The sequence below is a fragment of the Delphinapterus leucas genome, chromosome 5, assembly GCF_059928025.1.
Source record: "Delphinapterus leucas isolate spDelLeu-1000000601 "Yukka" chromosome 5, BTC_Dleu_Yukka2, whole genome shotgun sequence".
NCBI classification, from domain to species: Eukaryota; Metazoa; Chordata; class Mammalia; order Artiodactyla; family Monodontidae; genus Delphinapterus; species Delphinapterus leucas.
The window spans coordinates 117,526,167-117,552,418 of NC_143133.1; the positions used below are offsets into that span (position 1 = coordinate 117,526,167).

A 26,252-nucleotide genomic window follows, 5' to 3' on the forward strand; every position below is an offset into this window, starting at 1 on the left:
GAAGCAAAAGTTTGACTAAGCAATACTTGCTCCTGTTATGTGTGATACACTCTGTAATTGCTATTATATTGGTTTTACTTACTGATAAAATGCTCTCTGTGATGTTGTAAGTGGATTTTCTGATCCACTAATGGGTCACAATTAGAGTCTAAAAGGAACTGCTTAACAGTCATCAAGTTTTAGGAAGTCTTAGATTGTTCATTCTGAGAAGACTTTTGCAAATTATCTATGGGCAGCATCCGTTTTCCTCCTATTTTGGAGTTGGAGGAACTTCCTTGCAGGGAAACAGTGCTGCTTTGTATTTTCACTTCTACACCTATTTATTCCTGGAATCATGCAGTGGGGCAGTCGAGCCACAGGGACTCTGTAATTTTTTTTTTTTTTTTGGCAGCGCTGCACAGCTTGCAGGAATCTTAGTTCCCCAACCAGAGATTGAACCTGGGCCCTCAGCAGTGAAAGCACGGAGTCCTAACCACTGGACCACCAGAGAATTCCTTGGACTCTGTAATTTTTGAGCCTAGCATTTATGCTCCTGGGTGTCTTCACAGTAATGAATAAACTATACCCACTTTCTCTCCCCCCATTGGCTATCAAGCTATTTTCTCCCTCCATTGGTTCATTATCCCTTATTCTTGGTCTTAGGGAAGACTGTTAACAGAGCATTGAGTGTTGTCTCCTACTCTAGGGATGGCACACAGCTATCATTGTCACGAACCCAAAGGAGAGTTTAGGTTCAGTAAAGAACAGTTTTAGGCACATTCTTAGATGTTACAAAAATGGTGTGTACATGTGCATTTTCTTTAAGGCAATTGAAGTCTTACCTTTTGACAGCTCCATACAGTTTGATGTATTTGATGTTTTTCATCTTTCCTTCATAATCAATAGTGATCTTTTACCAAATCTTACATTTTTAATTTGATTGTTTCCGTTGTGAGGGGAATTACAGCACTTTATGATGAAACAGTTAACAACAACTTCTGAGTTCTTGGTACAGTTCATAGTGTATCAGTGACTTTGGGCTGCCATAACAAAATACTGTAGCCTGGGTGGCTCAAACAAGAGAAATTTATTTTCTCACAGACTGGAGACTGCAAGTCCAAGATCAAGGTGCCAGAAGCGTTGGTGTCCGGTAAGAGCTCTCTCCTTGGATTGCAGATGGCTGCTTAAGACAAGGTGTCTCTTCTTATTAAGCCACTAATCCAGTTGGAGCAGGGCCTCACCTTCATGACTTTATCTGACCCTAATTACCTTCCAAAGGCCCCATAACCATATATCATCACATTGGGGGTTAGAGCTTCAATATATACATTTGCGGAGGACACAATCCAGTCTAGAGTACAAAGCTAAGGTCTTAGTGGGGTTTAAATATTGGCTGAAGTATGCAAAGAAACGTTCTTTGCAGTTATTAAAGATAGACGTTTTTCTTTGAGTGAATGGGTATTTTTCATACTCTGTAATTCTTATAACATTTATTAGCAGTAGTAACACATTTAATTTCTTTTATAGTCTTCTTAATAATGCAAGTATATAGAAGGAAGTTTACAGTTAAAATATGCCCAAGAGTAAAACGGTACTTTTAAAATGTTATTTCTGCAGAGAACTTTTTTCTAATGCAGATTCCATTCCTTATTAACAGTTAAATGAACTTCTAAACAGCCTAGCACCATTATAATATAGAAATATTGTAATATAGAAAAGCTACCCGCCATCATTGAGAATAATTGATATTTTAGCAAGCAACAATTTGTTCTAAAGACAAATTGTCTCTCTCTCACTTCTATATTTTAAAACAACTTTTATGTATTGAGATTATTATTGCAGTCCAGGATGGATGAACTTCTTAACCATGAAACAGTAAGGGAACCAGGTGCGTTTGTCTACAAGAAACGGTATACAGAGGTATTCCAATAGCCTCCACAAAATACCTATTCAAACTGAGGAAAAACAGAGATGGGAGATTGAGGACATAGAATTGTTTTAAAGCTCTTTGTGTGAATTGGTGTTGGTCCACTGATAATATATATTTTTTAACATTTTTATTGGAGTATAATTGCTTTACAATGGTGTGTTAGTTTCTGCTTTATAGCAAAGTGAATCAGCTATACATATACATGCATCCTCATATCTTCTCCCTCTTGCATCTCCCTCCGACCCTCCCTATCCCACCCTTCTAGGTGGTCACAGAGCACGCAGCTGGTCTCCCTGTGCTATGCAGCTGCTTCCCACTAACTATTTTACATTTGGTAGTGTATATATGTCCATGCCACTCTCTCACTTCGTCCCAGCTTACCCTTCCCCCTCCCTGTGTCCTCAAGGCCATTCTTTACGTCTGCATCTTTATTCCTGTCCTGCCGCTAGGTTCTTCAGAACCATTTTTTTTTTTAAGATTCCATATATATGCGTTAGCATACTGTATTTATTTTTCTCTTCCTGACTTACTTCACTCTGTATGACAGACTCTAGGTCCATCCACCTCACTACAAATAACTCAGTTTCGTTTCTTTTTATGGCTGAGTAATATTCCATTGTATATATGTACCACATCTTCTTTATCCATTCATCTGTTGATACATTTTTATAGTGACTTTTTGTAGAAGAGGTAGTGTTGGGCTTCCCTGTTGGCACAGTGGTTAAGAATCCGCCTGCCAAGGCAGGGGACATGAGTTCCAGAACTGGTCTGGGAAGATCCCACGTGCTGCGGAGCAACTAAGCCTGTGCGCCACAACTATTGAGCCTGTGCTCTAGAGCCTGTGAGCCACAACTACTGAAGCCCGCATGCCACAACTACCGAGCCCACACGCCTAGAGCCCGTGCTCCGCAACAGGAGAAGCCACTGCAATGAGAAGCCTGCACACCGCAGCGAAGAGTAGCCCCCACTCGCCGCAACTAGAGAAAGCCCGTGCGCAGCAACAAAGACCCAACGCAGCCAAAAATAAATAAGTTAAAAAAAAAAAAGAGGTAGTGTTGTGTGTCTAGAGGAAGTAGTCCATGCCTCTTTACAGTATCTTTGCTTGCAGCCTTTTACTCTGTTGACACATATATGGTTACTTTGTTTCTTCTATTTCAGTGTTTATCTGCGGAAGAGATCTTTTCCCTTCATGGATTTTCAAATGCTACACAGATCACCAGCTCAGACTTCTCTGTCATCTGTCCAGCAGTCTTACAGCAATTGAACTTTCACCCTTGCAATGATCGGCCCAAACACAAAACAAAACCAAGTCTTTCAGAGGGTATGTTGCAAGCTTTTTCTCCCATTTCTTTGAAAACTCTGTGAGCTAGTCTAAAATGAAATTAAGATGCTTCTTTTTCTGCTTTATTGCTCTTAATTAATCTACATAGAATCCCTTGGTAAAAAATACTTATATTCTGGAAGTCTTTAGAATAAGTATAATTAGAACTCATTTAAGCTTCAGAAGTTATGCTCTTTTATTTATGGAGTCAAAATTTTACTTGGTACCAACGGAAAATTTTATAAAATTCAGTTCTTGATTTTAAGCAATACATGTTTTCTGTTGTGTATATTGGATGGCACATTCACTATTTGGGTCATAATTGATCAATTTCCATTATGTTGTACTTATATTATTTTAAAACCTGTCAATTTATCTGTCATTGTCGGTAAAGAGATAAGGAAACTAGTGTGGTTCTAGATTAAATCTTAAGGTACTGAGTTATTACTGCTTTAATTTTCATAAATAAAAGAAATGCCAGTGACTCTTTTAAGTGCCTATAGTGGTGTTGCCATAGGTATTGTAAAGAAATTTTTAAATATAAGAAAGTAAGTATATTCTTACTGTATAGTCCACATACTTAATTAAACAGGTAGAAGAGTTCTTTCACCAATGAGATAGATCAGTTGCTGAGGGGCAATTTCTTGGTATTCCCAAATTGTTACCTGCCCCACATGAGTATTTTAATTCTCATTTTTTGGGTTCCTTTATTTTCTGTGTATTAAGCATTCAGTAGTGAACAAGAAGAAAAATTCCCTGCCCTCTTAGGGCTTGCAGTGTAGCGAAGAAAAGAAATAGGAAACATTTATACAAACAAGCAAATAAACTATATAATTTCAGAGTGATAAATGCTATGAAGAAAATAAAGTAGGTAAAGGATAGGAGATGGTGGGTGAGTGTGATTTTAGATGGGTCAAGGGAGGGCTCTCTGATGAGATTACATTTGAACAGAGTCCTGACTGAGGAGAGGAAGAGGGCCATGGCTAGATCTTCTCTGGGGGACAGCATTCTTGGTCCAGGGGACAGCAGCATAAGCTTGGGGATGAGCTTGGCATGTGTAAGGGACAGCGAGAAAGCGTGTGTGTCTGGAGCACAGTGAGCGGGAAGCAGAGTAGGAGATGGTAGCCAGGGGCCAGAAAGGGAGGGCTTGTAAGGTGTGGTAAACTGATTGAATTTTATTCTGAATGAGGTATGAAGACACTGTAGGGTCCTAAACAGGGGAGTGATGTGATTTTATTTGGATTTGTAAAAGATTATTCTACCTGCAGTTTGAAGAATAAATTGTTAAGGGGCAAGAGTAGAAGCAAGGAGATGGGTCCAGGGGCTATGGCCAGGGTTGGTGCTCAGCTTGACAGGGGCTTGGTCTAAGGTGGGAGTGGAGAAGTTAAGGAGATGTGGTCAGACTGTGGAGACTGTGCTAATGTGGTTCGCCTCTGCACTGGATGTGTGGGAGGGAAAGATGAATCCAAGTTTAAGCCAGAGAAACTGCATAGATGGTTGCACCATATCCTGGGATGGACAAGACTGGGGAAGGAGCAGTTTGTTGTGGAGGAAGCGAGTGGTGAGGACCAAGAGTATAATTTTTGACGTGGTTAGTCCGAGACATCGATGTAGACCCATGAGGGGACGTGTCCAGTAGGCAGTGGCACACACATATTTGGATTTCAGAGAATAGTCGAGGCTGGAGATTTGTCATCTCAGAGATGGTGTTTGGAGCCACTGGTCTGAGTGAGCACATCTAATGTGAATATAGATGGAGAATATAAAGAGAGGAAAGATGAAGAAGAAAAGGGAAGCCTCAACAAAGGGAGTGCCTGTTTTATTGGGCTGGCCAAAAAGTTTGTTCTGTAACATGAAAAACCTGAACGAACTTTTTGGCCAGCCCGATACTAACTTTTGGATTCCTTTGTGTATCTATGAGCATTTTAATCTCACTATATATGAATAAAAGGGATAACAACAAAGACAAAAATAACGATAACAGCCAACTTTTATGTAGTCCTTTCTATAACCGATACTTTTCCAAGTTCTTTCATATGTTAACTCAATTAATCTTTGCACAACTGTATGATGGAACAACTATTCCCATTTTACAGCCAAGGAAACTGAGGTGCAGAGAGTTCACAGTCATTTGCTCAATATTTATACAGCTCGTACGTGGTAGAGCCAGGTTCAAACCCAGGCTGTCTCAGCTTCAGAACCCATGTTCTCTTTTGTATTCTATATTTACATATACAAAGAATAGAAATTACCAACCATAATTTATCAATATAATTAGAGATTTTGTGAGTAACAATAATTTCAGAGCTCATTGTTCAAACAAATATTTTTTCTAGATATTTGCTATTTTAAATGATATTTTAAACAATGAAATGCCCTGGATTCTTTATATAATAGTTCACTTAATATAGAGTCAATTTTGAGCTCATTCAAGGGAATGGAAAACCAAAATAAAAGCAAGCCAAACTCTGATATTTCAATGGGCAGATAAAAGAATCTCACTTACCTGAGACCTTACAGTTTGTGATTTTGAAATTGCCTCTTAGGTACTTTATAAACTCATATTGATGAGTGCAATAAACTGATGGTAAATTAAATTCTCTAGGAGATTAATTACATTTTAGCAATAAGTTAATGGTCCAAAGTTGCCTCATTTTTTTTTTAAGATCACAGAATACCATTCAGTTCAAATAACAGATAAGAGTAATAGTATCTTATCCTTAATAGTATCCCTGAAAATCACACTGTCCAACTCTGTAATATAGTTGATGACATAAGTCTATGTTCCAGAGAGGTTAAATGGCTTCCTCTAGGTACATACCTGAGGGGGGATGAGAGCCCAGGGCTCCTGACTCCTGGTTTGCTGATCTTTCATTGTATAACAGTGAGACAAATGAACTAAAATTTACATGATGTCTACTTACTAACTTAAAAAAATATATAATAGCATTTATTGAAGAGTTACTATATTACAGGGTCTGAATTAACTGGTTTTATTTCAATTCTTATAAAAACTCTATGAAATAGGAGAATCAAATTTGCTTAAACAGGTGAAGTTCTTAGAAGAATCTTAACACATTGTGGGCATTCAATAAATGTTCGCTATTGTTACTAATATTCCTTGAAAATGTATTAAAATTCTTCAGAGTTCACTAAGAAGCGGAGAGAAAGGATTTTCTCTGAAACAGATCATTAGAGGGAGTCCTATGTGTATATGGAGAGGTCCAAGGAGTATTCTTATACTAATTCATTCTTTGGTGCTCAGATTGAGTGGATGAATGAATCTTTTTTTCCTGAATAATGTGCTAACAATGCAAGAAGGGGAGACTATGCTGTGTGCCTGGAGCATGATGGTTCCCACTCCCACAGTTCCCCAAGTGGTTCTGATGTGCACAATAATAGTAAGGAAGGTTAGAAATGTTGGACAAGCAAATGAGTTGGTATTTTTTTGACAGAGTTCTGGACTGCACCTTGAAAATATGGCATTCATTCATTCATCAAGATATGTGTGCTATTTGCTGGGCAACATTCTAGGCTCTGAGGAAGAATAAAACATAGCCCCTGTCCTTGAAAATCTTATAATTTGTATCATGTAGACAAATATATAAGTGATAAAATGATGGTAGCAGACAAGAAATGGTAAGTGGCTCAAATACCTTCAAAGAACTATGGGAAGCTTGATGAGCAAGGGATTGCTGCCTGGAAAATCCAGAAAAGTTTCATGGAGGAGGTCTTTGCATTGGCTTGGAGAGCCGTGTGTAAGTTCGTCAGGCAATGAAGATAGAAAAAGTGTTTTCAGATAAAGAACCACAGTGCAAAGGTAATTCTATATTTGGAAAACATTGTGTTTGCATAAAGGCCACGTTGATAAGGGGGTAAGTAACATTGGAGAGGTTGTGTGGCAGTCCGTTGATGAAGGGCAGCTGCAAATAGGGCACGAGATGATCAGAATTGTGTTTTAGGATAATAAGATTGGTGGCCATGTCAAGTAGGGGGAGGAAGACCAGACAGAAAGCTGTCAGTGCACCAGATGAGAAGTGGGAGGTGATGGGATGGAGAGCGTGGAGTGAGATATCTCAAGCAAAATTCATAGTTTGGTCACTAATTGTCTTTGGAATTGACTGTGGAGAGTGAGACATTGAAATTGCTCCTGATGTTTCTGCTATTTACAGAGACAGTGGACAAGGGCAGTGAAATAGGATCTCTCAGGGGAAGCTGATGAGTTTAATATGCGGAGTGGCTTTGCCTCTGTTTGGTACTCAAAAAGTTCTTTGCATTTCGATTTTAATTTCCAACTTGTATATATCTTGTCTACCTAATTAGATTATAAATATTTGTTGAATGAATGAACACATGTAGGCTAGCGATGGGATAGAAGACTGTTTGTGTTAAGGGCAACTACACATAGATTATACCACGGAGGAAGAGGTGGGGTTGAGAACTTCTTCGAAGTGGAAATGCTAAGGGGAGTGGGTAGTATTGCTTTAGGTGATAAGGAAAGAAATGGGAACGAGGTGGACCTTTGTGAGTCCCGTGAGATGACTCTGGGGCATGGTTAGGAGTCTGGAACTGATAGGAAAGTATCTGCAGAAGATAAAGGCATGGTCGGTGCTGCGATGGTTCTTGTGGTAACATTGTAATGTGTATTATCTGTCCTTTTCATGTGGTACTCAGCACAAGCTACCTTGTTTTGCTTTGTGTATGTGTGTGCCCTCTAGCGTCCCCAAGCCAAAGGTCCAAGCTCCTTGTTGGCAGGAAGCACGGTTTGGTCTACAACCTAGGCTCCATAAATGTTTCCTAAGATGGCTTATTTGTAGTTAGAATCACTAGAATAATGGTGAGCAATCCTGTGTTCATGAAGCACAATATAAGATGTTCACAGTTTTGTTGAGTCCTTTGAGCTTTTTAAAAATTAGATTACCTCTAAGGGGTAATGAAGCATATTGCTAATGAATGTGGGCCCTGGAGCCAGACTGGGTTCAAAATCTTGCATTCTATTCACATGACTCGGGCAGCTGATTTGAACTCCACGTGCCTTGGTTTCCTCAACTGCATGAAGGAGGTAGTAGTAGTACTTGCTTCGCAGGGTTTTGTGAAGATCAAATGAATTAATACAGGTTAGTCACTTAGTATGGTGCCCGGCACGTGGCAAACACTCTCCAAGCATTCGGTGTTACTACGTACTCCACTGACAGTGTCAATGAGGAAAGTGCCCCGACATTTAAAAATGTTTTCTGGGCATTTTAAAGAAGTGGCAATGCAGAGGCAGCTTTCTAATCTTTCACACTGTCCTTAGCGCACAGTCAGTGGGGCTGCAGGCAAAGCCAATGTCACACAGTTCTGGGGGCAGTTTATATCTCAGCCTGCACTGCCACCTGCCCCTGTACGGTTCACAGTCTGTTTCACTCGCATTCCCATGTTGTTTTTATTTATTTTTTTGTTTTGCTGTACGCGGGCCTCTCACTGTTGTGGCCTCTCCCGTTGCGGAGCACAGGCTCCGGACGCGCAGGCTCAGTGGCCATGGCTCACGGGCCTAGCCGCTCCGCGGCATGTGGGATCTTCTCGGACTGGGGCACGAACCCACGTCGCCTACATCGGCAGGCGGACTCTCAACCACTGCGCCACCAGGGAAGCCCTCCCATGTTGTTTTTAAACCATCCCCTCTAGGATAACCGGGGAGATATTGACCTTAGGATGCCATCCCTTCATTTCATTTTAAGGAACATTTATTAAGCACCAGTAGGGGACCAGGCCCTAGGATGGAGACATGAAGAATGCTCCACGACCCTTTTCACCACTGTCTCCACCCTATGGGATATTGTTGCCTTTGTCTGAGCCTGGTAGGGTGAGTTGTGCTCCCTTCTTGAGTGCTTACTGCACTGGGGCTCCCTGGAGGCCCAGGCAGGGGGCTGAGGTGCTGTCTTCCCTGAGGAGGTGCTGTCCACAGGGCCTGCAGACAAATGATTATGACGAGCTCAGTGTCAGCAACTATGGTCATCTTGAAGCTAACAACCCCACCCATCCGCTTGCTCTCGTCACCCCATACCTTCTTCCCGAAACCCACACTGCCTCTGTTAGTCCCCTGAAAGGCCTAGTTTTAAACTGGGCTTTGAGCCACAGATGCAGCTAGGTAGCTCGGAGCCTGTGGGCCTCGGGTGATCACTCTGCTAGATGTTCTTCAAATTCCCTGCAAGCTATAAAAGTCTGTAATCCCATAATGATGACTTAGGACTGAGGAAAGCATAGGCAGTGTTACTATTAATATTTATATTCTCAGTAATTTTCTATATAATTTTCAGTGAGAAGTTTTCGTTGTTTTAAAGAAGATACCTGTTTCAAGCTTTTAAAGGTGAAATGTGTTTCACACTTAATGTACAGTAAGATGTCATTTGGCTCCTATGCTCTAATTAACTTCTACTCTTCCTTCTGATCCACAGTTTGGGGATATGGCTTCCTGTCAGTGACAGTTATTAATCTGGCATCTCTCCTCGGACTGATTTTGACTCCGTTGATAAAGAAATCTTACTTCCCTAAGATTTTGACCTATTTTGTGGGGCTGGCTATTGGGACTCTATTTTCAAATGCAATTTTCCAACTTATACCAGAGGTAAGGGGGTTGGCTGTTTGTTTCTGTGAATAATTGGTTATTTGAAATGTTTCAGCACTTTGTACATTTTAAGCCTCCATAATTCTTGCAGCATTTTATGGTCTGGTTTATAGTGTTTTGGGTAAGAGAAAGCTGAATCACAGCAAATGAAAAAGCTTGTCCCAAGCTGCAGGGGAAGTCAGCGTCAGAGAGAAAATTAATATTCTGGGAGGCCAGGCACCAGGACGTGCTCAGACAGCTCTGGGACACCTCGGAAGGCCTTACGACTCTATTCTGTCTCACATTTGGCAAATTTAATTTTTCTACACTCTTTTTATTATTTACTTATTTATTTCTGAAGTGCACGCAGTGTCAAATTTACTAAGATATACAACAGAATTCCTCCATGGATCAGTTTGGTGCTTTGTGACCACCTAGAAGGGTGGGATAGGGAGGGTGGGAAGGCAACGCAAGAGGGAGGGGATATGGGAACATATGTATATGTATAACTGATTCACTTTGTGATAAAGCAGAAACTAACCATTGTAAAGCAATTATTCTCCAATAAAGATGTTAAAAAAAAACTCCTCCATGTATTTACTACAGCTAAAGAAGACTAGAGGGTAAATTAGAACATGGGTGACAAACCTTTTCATTCTTTTTGATTGTGGATAAAAATCAATCGAGGGCCGATAAATAAACAGCAACTTATTTTTTCCTTTGGTAAAGCGTGTTATGGAGCTGCCATTGACTACAGTGCGCTATTCAGTTCATCAGCACGTGATGTATATGTTCTATTTTAAATCTGTAATGTGGCCATATAAGGAAGAGAGATGGAGTGAGGAGAATAAGTGAGAGGAAAAGAGACAGGAAGGAGAAAGAGACATTAACAGGAGGGAGTCACAAAGGGCAACTAGAGAAACACATATACACGTGGACAGTATCTCCCCACTCATGCACACACAAAGATGGAGGGGCAAGCTCTGAACAAAAAGAAAATATATAGTATCACCTTCAGCTCATAAGTTTTAGAAAATTATAACTAAAGTTCCTTTTAGTTTTCGCAGCTATATATGAAAGTGGGGATGTAACTTCTTAAAGTCATAGTTTTTATTATTATTATTATATCTGGAAAGGACCTAGGAGAGCATCTACTTCAAAGCCTCAATTGTAGAGATGAAAAAATTAAAATCCAAGGGGATTAAATGACTTGATTACAGCCATATAATCAGCTAGTAACAAAGCTAGGATGACAAAACAGATTTTCTGATTTTAAAAATTATATGTACTATATTTGATATAGTATTATATATATTAACTCACCTGATTTGTGGTGAGTCAAATTAAATTAAACAAACTAACATGGTATGTGGACTGAGGATTGTACATTTATGATTTTGAGGTTTCCTGTTTTATTGAAAATGTAATAATACATTAAAATGTCTATTAGGAAAATAAGAAACTTCTTCAATAGCACTTATAGAGGTTCTTTTGCCTTTCTGTGATAATTAGGGAATTATGGATATGAGCAGAGAATTATGTAAACACTAGAGAATCTATCTTTTTAATAATACCCCCAATTTACATAGTTATTTCTTTTTAAAAAATTTAAAAAAAATTATTTACTTTTTATTTTTGGCTGTGTTGGGTCTTGGCTGCTGTGCATGGGCTTTCTCTAGTTGCAGCAAGCGGGGGCTACTCTTCATTGCAGTGCACGGGCTTCTCATTGAGGTGGCTTCTCTTGTTGCGGAGTGCGGTCTCTAGGTGCGCGGGCTTCAGTAGTTGTGGCACGTGGGCTCAGTAGTTGTGGCTCACGGGCTCTAGAGTACAGGTTCAGTAGTTGTGGTGCATGGGCTTGGTTGCTCCGCAGTGTGTGGGATCTTCCCTGATCAGGGCTCAAACCCGTGTTCCCTGCATTGGCAGGCAGATTCTTAACCACTGAGCCACCAGGGAAGTCCTGATAGTTACTTCTTTTGTGGCAAAATTATTTCCCCTTTGCTATTTTATTTTCATAACCACCGTGTTAGTTGTATAGAGTAGGTATTTTTATGCCATTTTTGCACTGTGTAAATAGGTCCGGAGAAGTCACTGAAAAGAAGATGTGGCATGAGGTCTCCCCAGAGACAGATGTAGAACAAGAACCCAGGCATTTTCTATTCTAGACTGCTGTTCAGAGGGGACATTGACAATGTGTGGAATGGTATAAAGCTGTGGCTTTTCACATGTTATGCTCCCCTGCTATTTTACTTATTTTAAGTTTGTATTTCTTGTCTGCCTAGAACATCGTGACTCTATAATTTCAAGCTCCAGCTCTTGTCCTGTGTCCTTTAAACAGTGAATTATTTCATTCTCATCATTTGTGAGTGTGTGTGTATGTGTGTGTGTGAGTGCCTGGTACCTTATATCTTTTCTTCCTTATTCTGGGGCTCAGTCCTCGATTTATTTATCTCTTTAGGACTTATTAGGATCCTCTAAGTTCAAGAGGCTCTCTCTTGGGAAAACAGTAATCCAAGTGACCCACCATATTTGCTTTAAAAAGTTGACTCTGGAAATTATGGGCAATTATATTACTTTTAGAAAAAGTGGATAATCAATGTCTCATTTGTCTTAATTACCCATGTCTAATATTATCTTATAAGTATAGGAATCAGTGCTGCTTTTTTATTGATAAAAGTTTACTTTCTCAAGGCAAGTATCGCTGAAGGTGTTATAGCTAGGAAACTATAAGGTACTCTGGGGGCTTTATTTAATAGGACTTCCTCTGGTTATAAGACTTCAGTGCTATCTCTTATAGTTTGATTACTCAGATTTCAGAGTTTTTGTTTTATGATTTTGGCAGGTAAATCCCCAGTATTACCTGGATGTGAAGGATGGACTTAGGACTGTGGTGAAAATTATTTACTGAATCAAATTAAATTACTTGGTCTTACCTGAATTGCCTTTTTTTCTCCCTTAGGCATTTGGATTCAATCCCAAAATTGACAACTATGTTGAGAAGGCAGTTGCTGTGTTTGGTGGATTTTACATACTTTTCTTTTTTGAAAGAACGCTTAAGATGTTATTGAAGACATATGGTCAGGTAAATGGACTTTATTTACAATGTTTGATGTTTTACCCACTAAAGCTACTTTATACAGGCAAATAAAGGCAGGAATTTTATTCTTACAATTATGTGAACAGTTCAGTTGTTAGACTTGTGAATGTGAGGAGAGAAAGGAAGGGATCAATATATTGATAAGTATAAGAGGAACACTTGATTCTTATTGTAGAATTTGGAGTAAATACTAACAATTTAATGTCCAATAACAGATGCACATAATTTGTATTCCATTCATATCCATCAACATAAGAAGGTATATGCACCCTAACATGAAAAAACAAAAACAGGAGAATCTAATAAATGAAGATACATTTAAAGGAAGAGAAATTTTATAAATCTAAAAATATTATACTACATACGGAATAGATATAAAAATTTTCTCTTATAAATAAAAGCCATTAAATTCTCTATTTTCTTGCCTGTATGAGCCATCTTTGTTTCTTCTTATAATCTTTTCCTCCCTTATTTTTCTTGTAGGATGGTCATACCCACTTTGGAAATGATGACTTTGGTTCTTCTCAAGAAAAAACTCATCAACCTAAAACGCTACCTGCCATCAATGGTGTGACATGTTATGCAAATCCAGCTGTCACAGAGCCTAATGGACACATCCATTTTGATAACGTCAGTGTGGTATCCCTACAGGTATTGTAATTCTCTTTACTGCGTCCTTCACACTATGTGAAGACTGCTGTGCATGCAGCCAGTCAGTATTTTGCACATTTAATTGTATCAGACTTATTCCTGCACGTGTGGGATAAGTGGAATGTAAGTTTGTTTCTTTTTCCACTTTCCCTCTGTCAGTTTACTGCAAATATGCGAGTTTAGCAATAAATTGTAGGCTGCTGGGTTGGAGGCTTTAGTATTCTCTAAGATTGTTTAACTATGTAAGAGTTACTAAGATTTATACAATGATATGTTGCAAAATTAATTTAGAGCATTTCTCTTATTTTGCAATTCTTTCGAGATACAAAACCAAAGAATCCCTTTGGGTGATTTTGAAACTGAAAGAAGACTTGTAAGCTATTAAAATTGTGTTCATTAATTAATTGATTTAGAATTTTCATTCCCATTTTCTAAATAATGTTAATAGATATTATTTCTTGAGCAAGTATTATATGCCAGGTAATAAGCCAGAACTTATTTTATCTCATTTACTTTTTTTTTTTTTTTTTGTGGTACGCGGGCCTCTCACTGTTGTGGCCTCTCCCGTTGTGGAGCACAGGCTGTGGATGCACAGGCTCAGCGGCCATGGCTCACGGGCCCAGCTGCTCCGCAGAATGTGGGATCCTCCCGGACCGGGGCACGAACCCGTGTCCCCTGCATCGGCAGGCGGACTCTCAACCACTGCGCCACCAGGGAAGCCCTCATTTACTTTTTATAACAACTATTAAAAGTAGGGATTCTTTTCTACATATTAGAACTACATATTAGAACTCTTAGAACTAAAAGTAGGGATTATTTTCTATGTATTAGAATTATTTGGAAATCAAACCCAAATTATGTATGCAAAAATGAGAAGTTATTGGAAAGATAGTGGCTATCTAATGGGATAACCAAGCTATAGGAAGATCAACAACCCTGGAACCATTAGAATTATTAGGGCTCCCACTCCCTTCTCCTCTCTGCATCTTAGAGTCATTTTCTTTTTTCACTGTGGATGGGCTCCTTCATAAACGGGAAACGTAGCCACTAGCAACTCCTGGGATTTATGTTTTATAATTTCGGCTACTAGAAGGAAACTGACCTGCCTCTCTAAGTCCTAAATCCAAAATTTCTGGTGAGTGTCTCCTTGGTCCAGCTTGAATTAGATGTCCACTTCTAGACTAATCTAAGTGCTTAGAGGGTTGGGCCCTTTGTATGGCCCCAAGGGAATATGGATGCGGTAGAAGAGTGGTCATTAAAAGGGAGACTGGGATGCTAGTGTCATGGGTGTCCACACATGTCTCATTTGACAGATTAAGAAAGTGGAGTTTTGGATGCCAAATAACCTCTCCAGGGTCTCTCAGCTCATAAACGACAGATCCAAAAGCTATAAAGTTAAATACAATATAAAAGACGATAATTAAAAATAAAATCAGAAGGAAGTCAGCTAAGAAACAAAAGCAGAAAAAAGATATTTGGAAGAGGTTATTAATGCAAATGATCTGAGTTTCCTTCTGGAAAGAAAATATGATTGGTCCTATACTTCTTCCCACCCAATTAAGGAAAATCTCAGGAGGGACTGAAAAGGCAGTTTTATGTGAGCACTAAGCTAAGAGAGGAAATTATTTCATGCAATATAATGAATGATGCTTTTAGGCAAGACTTTGCAAAGAATAAGTAAATGTTCAAATAGATAATTTCCTTTAATAATTACAGCTAACCTTTATTAAATGTTCAAGGACTATGCCTAGAACTTTAGATGAGTGATCTCATTTGATCCTCATAATAGCCTAGGAGACAAGCACTCTTATAATTAGGAGATTGTGGCTTAGAGAGGATAAATAAACCCAAGGACACACATCGCCTAATGACGAAGCTTCTATCAGGACTGAGGCCATCTGATGCGGAAGCTTGCACCTATACGCCTTGCTGGATTGCCTTCATTATGTCACTGCTCTGCTAGGATCAAGATGGTAACATTAACTCTTAATAAATATTACGTTTTGTAGAGGGAAGAAGATAATTTTGGCCCATGGTCAGTGCTTTCTGAGAACAAATAAAATTGATCTGCTCAAAAGTTTGACTTTAGTTTTAAAGTTTTAGGACTCCTGGTTTCTGATTCACAGTGGCCAGAAGACATGTTTGCCGTAAACACAAACACCGTGGCAAAGATGGGGTCCTAGACGTGATCCTGTTTTACATAATTTAGAAATATCAATCAAATGGCCCTTCTTTCTCTGCTTCTGGTAGTAATGCTAATATACAGGCTTTCATTCATTTATTTAATAAACATTTATTGAGTACTTGCTCATTGTCCTAGGCACTGGGGATTCAGAAGCAAATTCTTGTGAAGCTTATAGTTTATTCAGCAGAAAGAGATAATATAGAAAAGAGTAAAACAAGAAAATATCAGGTAGCATTAACTATTTTGATGAAAATAAAACATGGTGATGTGGCAGTGACATGTGGAGGCTTCTTTGATCTATCAAGAACGGTCCCTTAAGAGGTCAGTGGAGAATTGGATAATGAGAAAGAAGAACCAGCCATGAAAATATCTGGGAAAACAATGTTCCAAAAGCTTTGAGAATAATCAAATGGGTCCCATACAAGGGAACTGGAAGCTGAATGGCATTGGATTTCCTGACATCAATGCTGGAGACCAGTGACACAGTACCTTTAATATTCTGAACAGAGGCAACTGTGGAATTGTAAACCTGGGTAAACTACCAATCTAGTGAGAGAGCAGAATGAAGCTAGGAGTCTTGAAATCTACTTCTAGGAATGAGAAGTCCACCTGAAGTAGAGAAGGTGTGTGCCGGGATGACAGCCATGAACCAGGCCTTGACATGAGCCACATGTGAGGGGAAGGAAAAAGATATTCCATGCAAATGGAAAGCAAAAGAAAGCTGGAGTAGCAATTCTCATATCAGACAAAATAGACTTTAAAATAAAGACTATTACAAGAGACAAAGAAGGACACTACATAATGATCAAGGGATTGATCCAAGAAGATATAACAATTGTAAATATTTATGCACCCAACATAGGAGCACCTCAATACATAAGGCAAATACTAACAGCCATAAAAGGGGAAATCGACAGTAACACATTCATAGTAGGGGACTTTAACACCCCACTTTCACCCATGGACAGATCATCCAAAATGAAAATAAATAAGGAAACACAAGCTTTAAATGATACATTAAACAAGATGGACTTAATTGATATTTATAGGACACTCCATCCAAAAACAACAGAATACACATTTTTCTCAAGTGCTCATGGAACATTCTCCAGGATAGATCATATCTTGGGTCACAAATCAAGCCTTGGTAAATTTAAGAAAATTGAAATTGTATCAAGTATCTTTTCTGACCACAACGCCATGAGACTAGATATCAATTACAGGAAAAGATCTGTAAAAAATACAAACACATGGAGGCTAAACAATACACTACTTAATAATGAAGTGATCACTGAAGAAATCAAAGAGGAAATAAAAAAATACCTAGAAACAAATGACAATGGAGACACAACGACCCAAAACCTATGGGATGCAGCAAAAGCAGTTCTAAGGGGGAAGTTTATAGCAATATAAGCCCACCTTAAGAAGCAGGAAACATCTCGAATAAACAACCTAACCTTGCACCTCAAGCAATTAGAGAAAGAAGAACAAAAAAACCCCGAAGCTAGCAGAAGGAAAGAAATCATAAAAATCAGATCAGAAATAAATGAAAAAGAAATGAAGGAAACAATAGCAAAGATCAATAAAACTAAAAGCTGGTTCTTTGAGAAGATAAACAAAATAGATAAACCACTAGCCAGACTCATCAAGAAAAAAAGGGAGAAGACTCAAACCAGTAGAATTAGAAATGAAAAAGGAGAAGTAACAACTGACACTGCAGAAATAAAAAAAATCATGAGAGATTACTACAAGCAACTCTATGCCAATAAAATGGACAATCTGGAAGAAATGGACAAATTCTTAGAAATGCACAACCTGCCAAGACTGAATCAGGAAGAAATAGAAAATATGAACAGACCAATCACAAGCACTGAAATTGAAACTGTGATTAAAAATATTCCAACAAACAAAAGCCCAGGACCAGATGGCTTCACAGGTGAATTCTATCAAACGTTTAGAGAAGAACTAACACCTATCCTTGTCAAACTCTTCCAAAATATAGCAGAGGGAGGAACACTCCCAAATTCCTTCTACGAGGCCACCATCACCTTGATACCAAAACCAGACAAGGATGTCACAAAGAAGGAAAACTACAGGCCAATATCACTGATGAACATAGATGCAAAAATCCTCAATAAAATACTAGCAAACAGAATCCAACAGCACATTAAAAGGATCATACACCATGATCAAGTGGGGTTTATTCCAGGAATGCAAAGATTCTTCAATATACACAAATCTATCAACGTGATAAACCATATTAACAAATTGAAGGAGAAAAACCATATGATCATCTCAATAGATGCAGAGAAAGCTTTCGACAAAATTCAACACCCATTTATGATAAAAACCCTGCAGAAAGTAGGCATAGAGGGAACTTTCCTCAACATAATAAAGGCCATATATGACAAGCCCACAGCAAACATCATCCTCAATGGTGAAAAACTGAAAGCATTTCCACTAAGATCAGGAACAAGACAAGGTTGCCCACTCTCACCACTCTTATTCAACATAGTTTTGGAAGTTGTAGCCACAGCAATCAGAGAAGAAAAGGAAATAAAAGTAATCCAAATCGGAAAAGAAGAAGTAAAGCTGTCACTGTTTGCAGATGACATGATACTATACATAGAGAATCCTACAGATGCTACCAGAAAACTATTAGAGCTCATCAATGAATTTGGTAAAGTAGCAGGATACAAAATTAATGCACAGAAATCTCTGGCATTCCTATATACTAATGATGAAAAATCTGAAAGTGAAATCAAGAAAACACTCCCATTTACCATTGCAACAAAAAGAATAAAATATCTAGGAGTAAACCTACCTAAGGAGACAAAAGACCTGTATGCAGAAAATTATAAGACACTGATGAAAGAAATTAAAGATGATACAAACAGATGGAGAGATATACATGTTACTCTACTGTAAGAATCAACATTGTGAAAATGACTAAACTACCCAAAGCAATCTACAGATTCAATGCAATGCCTATCAAACTACCACTGGCATTTTTCACAGAACAAGAACAAAAAATTTCACAATTTGTATGGAAACACAAAAGACCCCGAATAGCCAAAGCAATCTTGAGAAAGAAAAAAGGAGCTGGAGCATTCAGGATCCCAGACTTCAGACTATACTACAAAGCTACAGTAATCAAGACAGTATGGTACTGGCACAAAAACAGAAAGATAGATCAATGGAACAGGATAGAAAGCCCAGAGATAAACCCACGCACATATGGACACCTTATCTTTGATAAAGGTGGCAGGAAAGTACAGTGGAGAAAGGACAGCCTCTTCAATAAGTGGTGCTCGGAAAACTGGACAGGTACATGTAAAAGTATGAGATTAGATCACTCCCTAACACCATACACAAAAATAAGCTCAAAATGGATTAAAGACCTAAATGTAAGGCCAGAAACTATCAAACTCTTAGAGGAAAACATAGGCAGAACACTCTATGACATAAATCACAGCAAGATCCTTTCTGACCCACCTCCTAGAGTAATGGAAATAAAAACAAAAATAAACAAATGGGACCTAATGAAACTTCAAAGCTTTTGCACAGCAAAGGAAACCATAAACAAGACCAAAAGACAACCCTCAGAATGGGAGAAAATATTTGCAAATGAAGCAACTGACAAAGGATTAATCTCCAAAATTTACAAGCAGCTCATGCAGCTCAATAACAAAAAAACAAACAACCCAATCCAAAAATGGGCAGAAGACCTAAATAGACATTTCTCCAAAGAAGATATACAGAATGCCAACAAACACATGAAAGAATGTGTTTGTTGGCATATATTAATCATTAGAGAAATGCAAATCAAAACTACAATGAGATATCATCTCACACCAGTCAGAATGGCCATCATCAAAAAATCTAGAAACAATAAATGCTGGAGAGGGTGTGGAGAAAAGGGAACACTCTTGCACTGCTGGTGGGAATGTGAATTGGTTCAGCCCCTATGGAGAACAGTATGGATGTTCCTTAAAAAACTACAAATAGAATTACCATATGACCCAGCAATCCCACTACTGAGCATATACCCTGAGAAAACCAAAATTCAAAAAGAGTCATGTACCAAAATGTTCATTGCAGCTCTATTTACAATAGCCCGGAGATGGAAACAACCTAAGTGCCCATCATCGGATGAATGGATAAAGAAGATGTGGCACATATATACAATGGAATATTACTCAGCCTTAAAAAGCAACGAAATTGAGCTATTTGTAATGAGATGGATAGACCTAGAGTCTGTCATACAGAGTGAAGTAAGTCAGAAAGAAAAAGACAAATACCGTATGCTAACACATATATATGGAATTTAAGAAAAAAAAATGTCATGAAGAACCTAGGGGTAAGACAGGAATAAAGACGCAGACCTACTGGAGAACGGACTTGAGGATATGGGGAGGGGGAAGGGTGAGCTTTGACAGGGCGAGAGAGAGTCATGGACATATACACGCTAACAAACGTAGTAAGGTAGGTAGCTAGTGGGAAGCAGCCACATGGCACAGGGATATTAGCTCCGTGCTTTGTGACAGCCTGGAGGGGTGGGATAGGGAGAGTGGGAGGGAGGGAGACGCAAGAGGGAAGACATATGGGAACATACGTATATGTATAACTGATTCACTTTGTTATAAAGCAGAAACTAACACACCATTGTAAAGCAATTATACCCCAATAAAGATGTTAAAAAAAAAAAAGAAGTCCTGATGCTAATTTCCTCTGGGGACTATTTTCTGGCCGTTTTGGTTGTAGGTATAATCTCTAGTGAAGAGAGATTTAAACAAATTGAGCAACGCACTGTTGTTTTCAGTTTTCTCTTCACATCGCATTAAAAACAACGGAAAGAAGAGACATTTAGGAAATGCTATCAGGGTCCAGATATTGCTTTAAGAGACAATAGGTAGAGAAATATGAGTGATATTGATTTTAATAATAAAATTAGAATATTTTCTAGTATTTTATATGATGAGAATATATTTAACCTGGGTGACCCCATTACAATGATTGAACATGACATGTAAAATTCATGGTTTGTTTCGAAGCCCAAGCATTGCCCTGAGAATTTTGTTGACGATTCCTGTTTTTACTGTTTTGACACAGTGAAGTTTTTCCAAATTGAAGATAATAAGAAACCATCTAAGAGTGAGTTAAGAAAAGTAGTTTAATTTGACATTGCTATCAAAAGAACACAAATTATATGACAATCTGGATTATAACAACATGATTCTTGGTTTTTCTGGAATATAGGAAGAACAAAAGAAATGTTATAGAATAATTAAAATGCATGACTTAGGGATGTCTTTATCAATATTCATCCAGACAATTTTGGTTCATCACCGAATACTCAGAAATGCAATAATGTTTAAGTTTAGTTGCCTTTGGTATTTTGTCTATATCCACTCATATAAAAACTATAGTTTTGGGGCTTCCCTGCTGGCGCAGTGGTTGAGAGTCCACCTGCAGATGCAGGGGACACGGGTTCGTGCCCCGGTCCGGGAAGATCGGGCATGTAGGAGCATTCATGTTCTGGGGGGAAGGTAGCAGTGATAGGGGCATAATAAGGAAGCAGTTATGAGGGACAGACTGGAGCTCAGGATTCCATTTCTCCAGTTATCCCATTATTGCCTCTAAGTAATGTTTCACATCTCACCCTGTGACACTTGCTGTGTTCCTTTCTCTCTCTGACTACTACACAAACACAGGGAGAAGTCTTGCAGTAACTCTGCAGCCGGGTGGGTCTTTTCCCCCTGAGTCTACAGCTTCAGAAAGACTGTGTTTAATAGACGTTGATTCCTCAGGAATGTCAGGTACTTCGGGGAGTTTTAGCTCTTCAAGGCCACTAGAGGGCCCATCTAGCTCATTCCTCCAGTAGTACAAAATCAGTGTCTTTTTCTAAATGAAACCTCCTGTGCTTTCATTTAAGAATGAATGTTATTAAATATGAAGTGATATGAGCCACTTATTCTTTCTAATAGAAGAACAATTAATATCAGCCATTTTTAGAAACTGACTATTGTGAATTTTATGTTTAAAGTCGAGGTGCAATGAAGTGGAATTTAACTGCAAAGTGTGGTGATGTTATTTCTTTGTCAATAACTGAAAGGAAGTGATTGCTCTACAAATATAAAGATAACATCTTTGAGGTGCTTGGGGTATCCATGAGAGTCCAAGAGATTTTAAAAACACTTCATTCATTCAAGTATTTATTGAGTACCTAATATGTACTTGGCATTATTCTAAGTACTGAGAATTCATCAGTGGGGCGGAACAAACTTTCTGCCCTTCCATAGCATAACTGAAGTATTGTATAATATACCAAAATATTATACACAAAAGTGGAAAGCATCCTTTTTTCAAGTCCAAAAAAACCAAATCCGAAGCTCTGTGTATATGTATGGGGCTGGCCTACTGCTCTTTTCTCTTGCGTGATGGGTTTTTCTCCATTCTTGCCCAGAGGTGGGAAGGATGGTGCCCATATTGGGAAGGAGGGTGGGAGAGGAAGGGGTTGAAGCACTGTGAATATCTGACTTGATACCCTTGTCTTCAGTGCTTTGTGTCCTTGAATCGAGGGCCTCTTCTGGTTCAGTTTCCCCAGTGGGTAAATCTCTAGTCATCATTTGGAGTGGCTGCCTTGCTGAATTGGTTTGGAAGCAATAATCTGGGGTTTTTATTGCTCCCTGAATAAATTTACAACTGATTTCCTTTTTCTAGTTCCGCTCTTTCTCTCGGAGGCAGTTGGCGCCTCCATTCTCTAAACTTTTCTGATGTTTTGGGCCCTGCATCACTTTGTTTCTTTTGACTTTCTTCCTCTGTGGAGTCAGAACTCATCCTCCTCTTTTCATCCTCCAAAATAAATATCTCAGCGCTCTCATCTTCCATTCTTTCTGTCCTTGTGACTTATGTCATTTTTAGTCTTTAATTTTAGGAAGTCTCAGTAGGGACTAGAGAAAAATATGTATGTCTAGTGTGCCATATTTCACCAAAGACCTATTCACTACTTTCAATCATATAGTTATTTTTTTAAATACATCTTTATTGGAGTATAATTGCTTCACAATACTGTGTTAGTTTCTGTTGTACGATGAAGTGAGTCAGCCATTTGCATACATATATCCCCATATCCCCTCCCTCTTGCGTCTCCCTCCTACCCTCCCTATCCCACCCCTCTAGGTGGTCACAAAGCACCGAGCTGATCTCCCTGTGCTGTGCGGCTGCTTCCCACTAGCTACCTGTTTTACATTTGGTCGTTTTTGAATATCACAAGATTTAAAAACAGAAATCAGTTACTTCCTTTTATGGGGTTATACTAACAATTAGTTAAAATTGAAAATGATACTTATAATAAATTATATAAGAAGCGGTTTTCATTGGTCTTGATTGACAGATGCTTACAAAAAAGCTGGTTGGATTAGAGGCAAACACTGTCCCTACACAATCATGAGGAGGAATTCTGAGTTCACCTTGGTTGTTGGTGGCATTTGTTTTCTCACTGGATCCATCTCCATGCTTCCTTGCACCCCACAGACTTTTATCAAGCTGCAGTCTGTGTGTTTTGAAAGTCATAAAAATTTGTACTTGAATCTGCTCTGAGTTTAGCCCACGCTTTACTAAGTCCACTTTTATTCATTTTTAGTGGACACCTTTTCACATTTTCAAGAGTAACTGTTCCAAAAAATTTTTCATTACTCCACAAAATTCTCACTACAACCTTTTTTTCCTTTAAGGAGGAGACTGCGAAGATTATTTGGAATCTGTGTGAACTTTGCTGTCTCACCCCATCTGTTACTTCCTGAAAAGTGCTCTGTGCATCTGCTCTCTACCTTCCCTTTTGTGTCAGAACTTGTATCCTTTCTCTTCTTTTAAGGCCAGTTCCTCCACATGCACTCATCTTTCCCGTGGCCTCTTCCTGTTTCACTTATCTTTCCTGAATCTTTCCTTCTCCCCGTGTCTACAAACATTGAAAGTCTGTTCTTCCTTAAACTATTCTTTTTTCCTGACTCTGCTGCTCCCTAAGATTTCTCAAATCTTCTCCTTCTCTACACTGTCCAACTTCTTGAAACATCAGCTAATACTGAAATAAGAATATGTGTCAGACATTGTCTTAAATGCTTTACATATATTAACTCATTTACTGCTCAGAGTAACCACTGTATGAAGTGAGTACAGGAACTACCTCCATCTTAAGGATGTGAAACCGATACACAGAGAAGTTGAGTAACGTAGCCAAGGTCACATGGGTACCAAGTTAGGATTTAAGCCCAGGCTTCCTGGCTCCTGGGATGGTTAACCATTACCCTGACTACACTGCCTATTATTTCCATTTGCTGACTAGTTTTTATGTGCTCCCTGCTCTTATTCATCATCTCCTCAAATGTTTGTTGTAATTCAAAAATTCACTACCTATTCTCTGAAATTTCTCTCTGGAATGATACAAGTGATTTTTCTAGGCAGCAGGCTGTATTCTTAACACTCATTCTCATCCTTTCTGAGGCATTCCTGTAGTTTAGCACACATCTGAGTACCTATTATTAGCTAAATGCTAGGAATATAAAGGCAGATTTTTTACTGGAACTTACTTCCTCCCTTTTGGAATTACTCATTAGATAGTTTCTGTGACACAATACTATTTTTCTCCTGCCATTTTAGCTACCATTTTCTTGGTGCTTTCTCAGAATCTCCTTTTCTTGGCAGGACAGCTGGGAGGAGGGAGCAAGGGTTTTGGAGTTACATGGGGCCAATGTTAACGTCTCGGCAATAAAATACGTTGCGTGATTTGGGGAAAGTTAGTTAACATCTCTGAGTCTTTGTTCACTCATCTGTAAAATGAGGAGCAAAAATCCTTAAATTAATAAGTTTTTGTGAAAATTATTTACTATAGGCCAACTTTGTAACAATGTGTCTGACATTATATGCACACAATCAATGTATATTTCCCTCCCTCTTCCGTTCACCAAATTTTTTTCTTCGCTTTCCTACATTTTTAATCATAGTGATCTCATCAGATCCTATCGCTTCACTTTTCATTCCTGTGGGATTAACTTTTAAATCTATGTGCATAATTATTTACAGATCATCATTTAGAAGAGGGCTTCTTATACTAAGCCATAAAGGCTTTTGTATTGATTTGTATTTTTTTCAATGGGATAGAGTACCACAATGAAAGGATAAAAACATATAGAATTCCATGCTTTCTCATCTTTTTTATTTACCCTTTAAATCATTTGAGTGCCTTTCCTAGAAATTAAAGTTTGATTTTTAAAACTTGAAGGCTGTTTGGTAGTAAAGAAAACTTTCCGAATGCAAATGCCTGCAAGGCTGCCACTGACTTCTGTCAGACTAAGAGAACTTGAAACATTTACTCACCCTGGAATAAAACTTTAAAGTCCAACGTAACTTGCCACTGGAATGATATTATCAGTTTTTGCATTGCAGATTCTCTATCCGAGTTGTTCAGCTACACACTCACCCATCCAGTTGTATCTGTCATACTCTGACACATTCAGTTCATTTGAAAGGACATGAAAGTAATGGCACCTTAATTATGCGGGGAAGATATTTGATTGTCGTGTTATTGAAATAATTGGGCTGCATAAAATCTTTTAAAATTGAGTTAAAAGTTGTAGTTAGTGCTGTTAACTTTTTAAATCTGGATACAGACATTTTATACAGATAAATTCTAAAGACGAAAAATTTAGTGATACAAAATGTAAAAATGATAATTTGAAAGATGAGATAGAGCACCAGTGAATCAAGTCACACGACTAGAGATGGTACCTGCAATCTAAATTAAATCAGAACTAAAGTGGAGAGGTTCGGAATGTCAACCAGAGCAACTTGCCAGAAAGGGGAGCTATCCATTAAGTACCACGTTTGCTCTTCCAGATAAGACCATGTCCCAAATACGTAAATTTGGGGCTTCCCTGGTGGCGCAGTGGTTGAGAATCTGCCTGTCAATGCAGGGGACATGGGTTCGAGCCCTGGTCTGGGAGGATCCCACGTGCCGCAGAGCAACTAGGCCCGTGAGCCACAATTACTGAGCCTGTGCGTCTGGAGCCTGTGCTCCGCAACAAGACAGGCCGCGATAGTGAGAGGCCCGCACACAGCGATGAAGAGTGGCCCCCACTTGCCACAACTAGAGAAAGCCCTCGCACAGAAACGAAGACCCAACACAGCCAAAAATAAATAAATTTTTTAAAAAAAGCACCAAATACGTAAATTTGGCAGAAACATTTTAGTTGATACCAAGTGTAAGGAGGGATTTAGGGTTATCTGTTGTTCCTTAAATTAGCCAGTCATTTGGCCAGCTAAGACATCCCTATTTTCACACAGGGAGGCTGGTAGCATCACCATTGACACAGCAAATTCATAGAGAAAGAGTTTGTACTACCGACTCTTAGGTCAGCTGGGAGAATCGAATAAGGTAATGTACAGTACGTGAAAGTGCTTTGAAATGTACCCAAATCTGTACTATTTAATCTATTTGAAGGACAAACA

General features: G+C 38.8%; 1 protein-coding gene across 3 annotated transcripts in view; it reads left to right on the forward strand.

Annotated features, from left to right (window-relative positions):
• SLC39A8 (solute carrier family 39 member 8) overlaps nucleotides 1-26,252 on the forward strand; it is a 75,830-nt gene that overhangs the window by 22,029 nt on the left and 27,549 nt on the right. For 2 of the 3 annotated variants that reach the window (XM_022582437.3, XM_022582438.3), the window contains 4 exons: nucleotides 3,068-3,230; nucleotides 9,668-9,837; nucleotides 12,773-12,895; nucleotides 13,394-13,561. In XM_022582437.3, the coding sequence (XP_022438145.1) occupies nucleotides 3,068-3,230; nucleotides 9,668-9,837; nucleotides 12,773-12,895; nucleotides 13,394-13,561 (624 nt within the window). The remainder of the gene's footprint in view (nucleotides 1-3,067; nucleotides 3,231-9,667; nucleotides 9,838-12,772; nucleotides 12,896-13,393; nucleotides 13,562-26,252) is intronic. The other variant, XM_089912445.1, reaches the window with a different exon arrangement.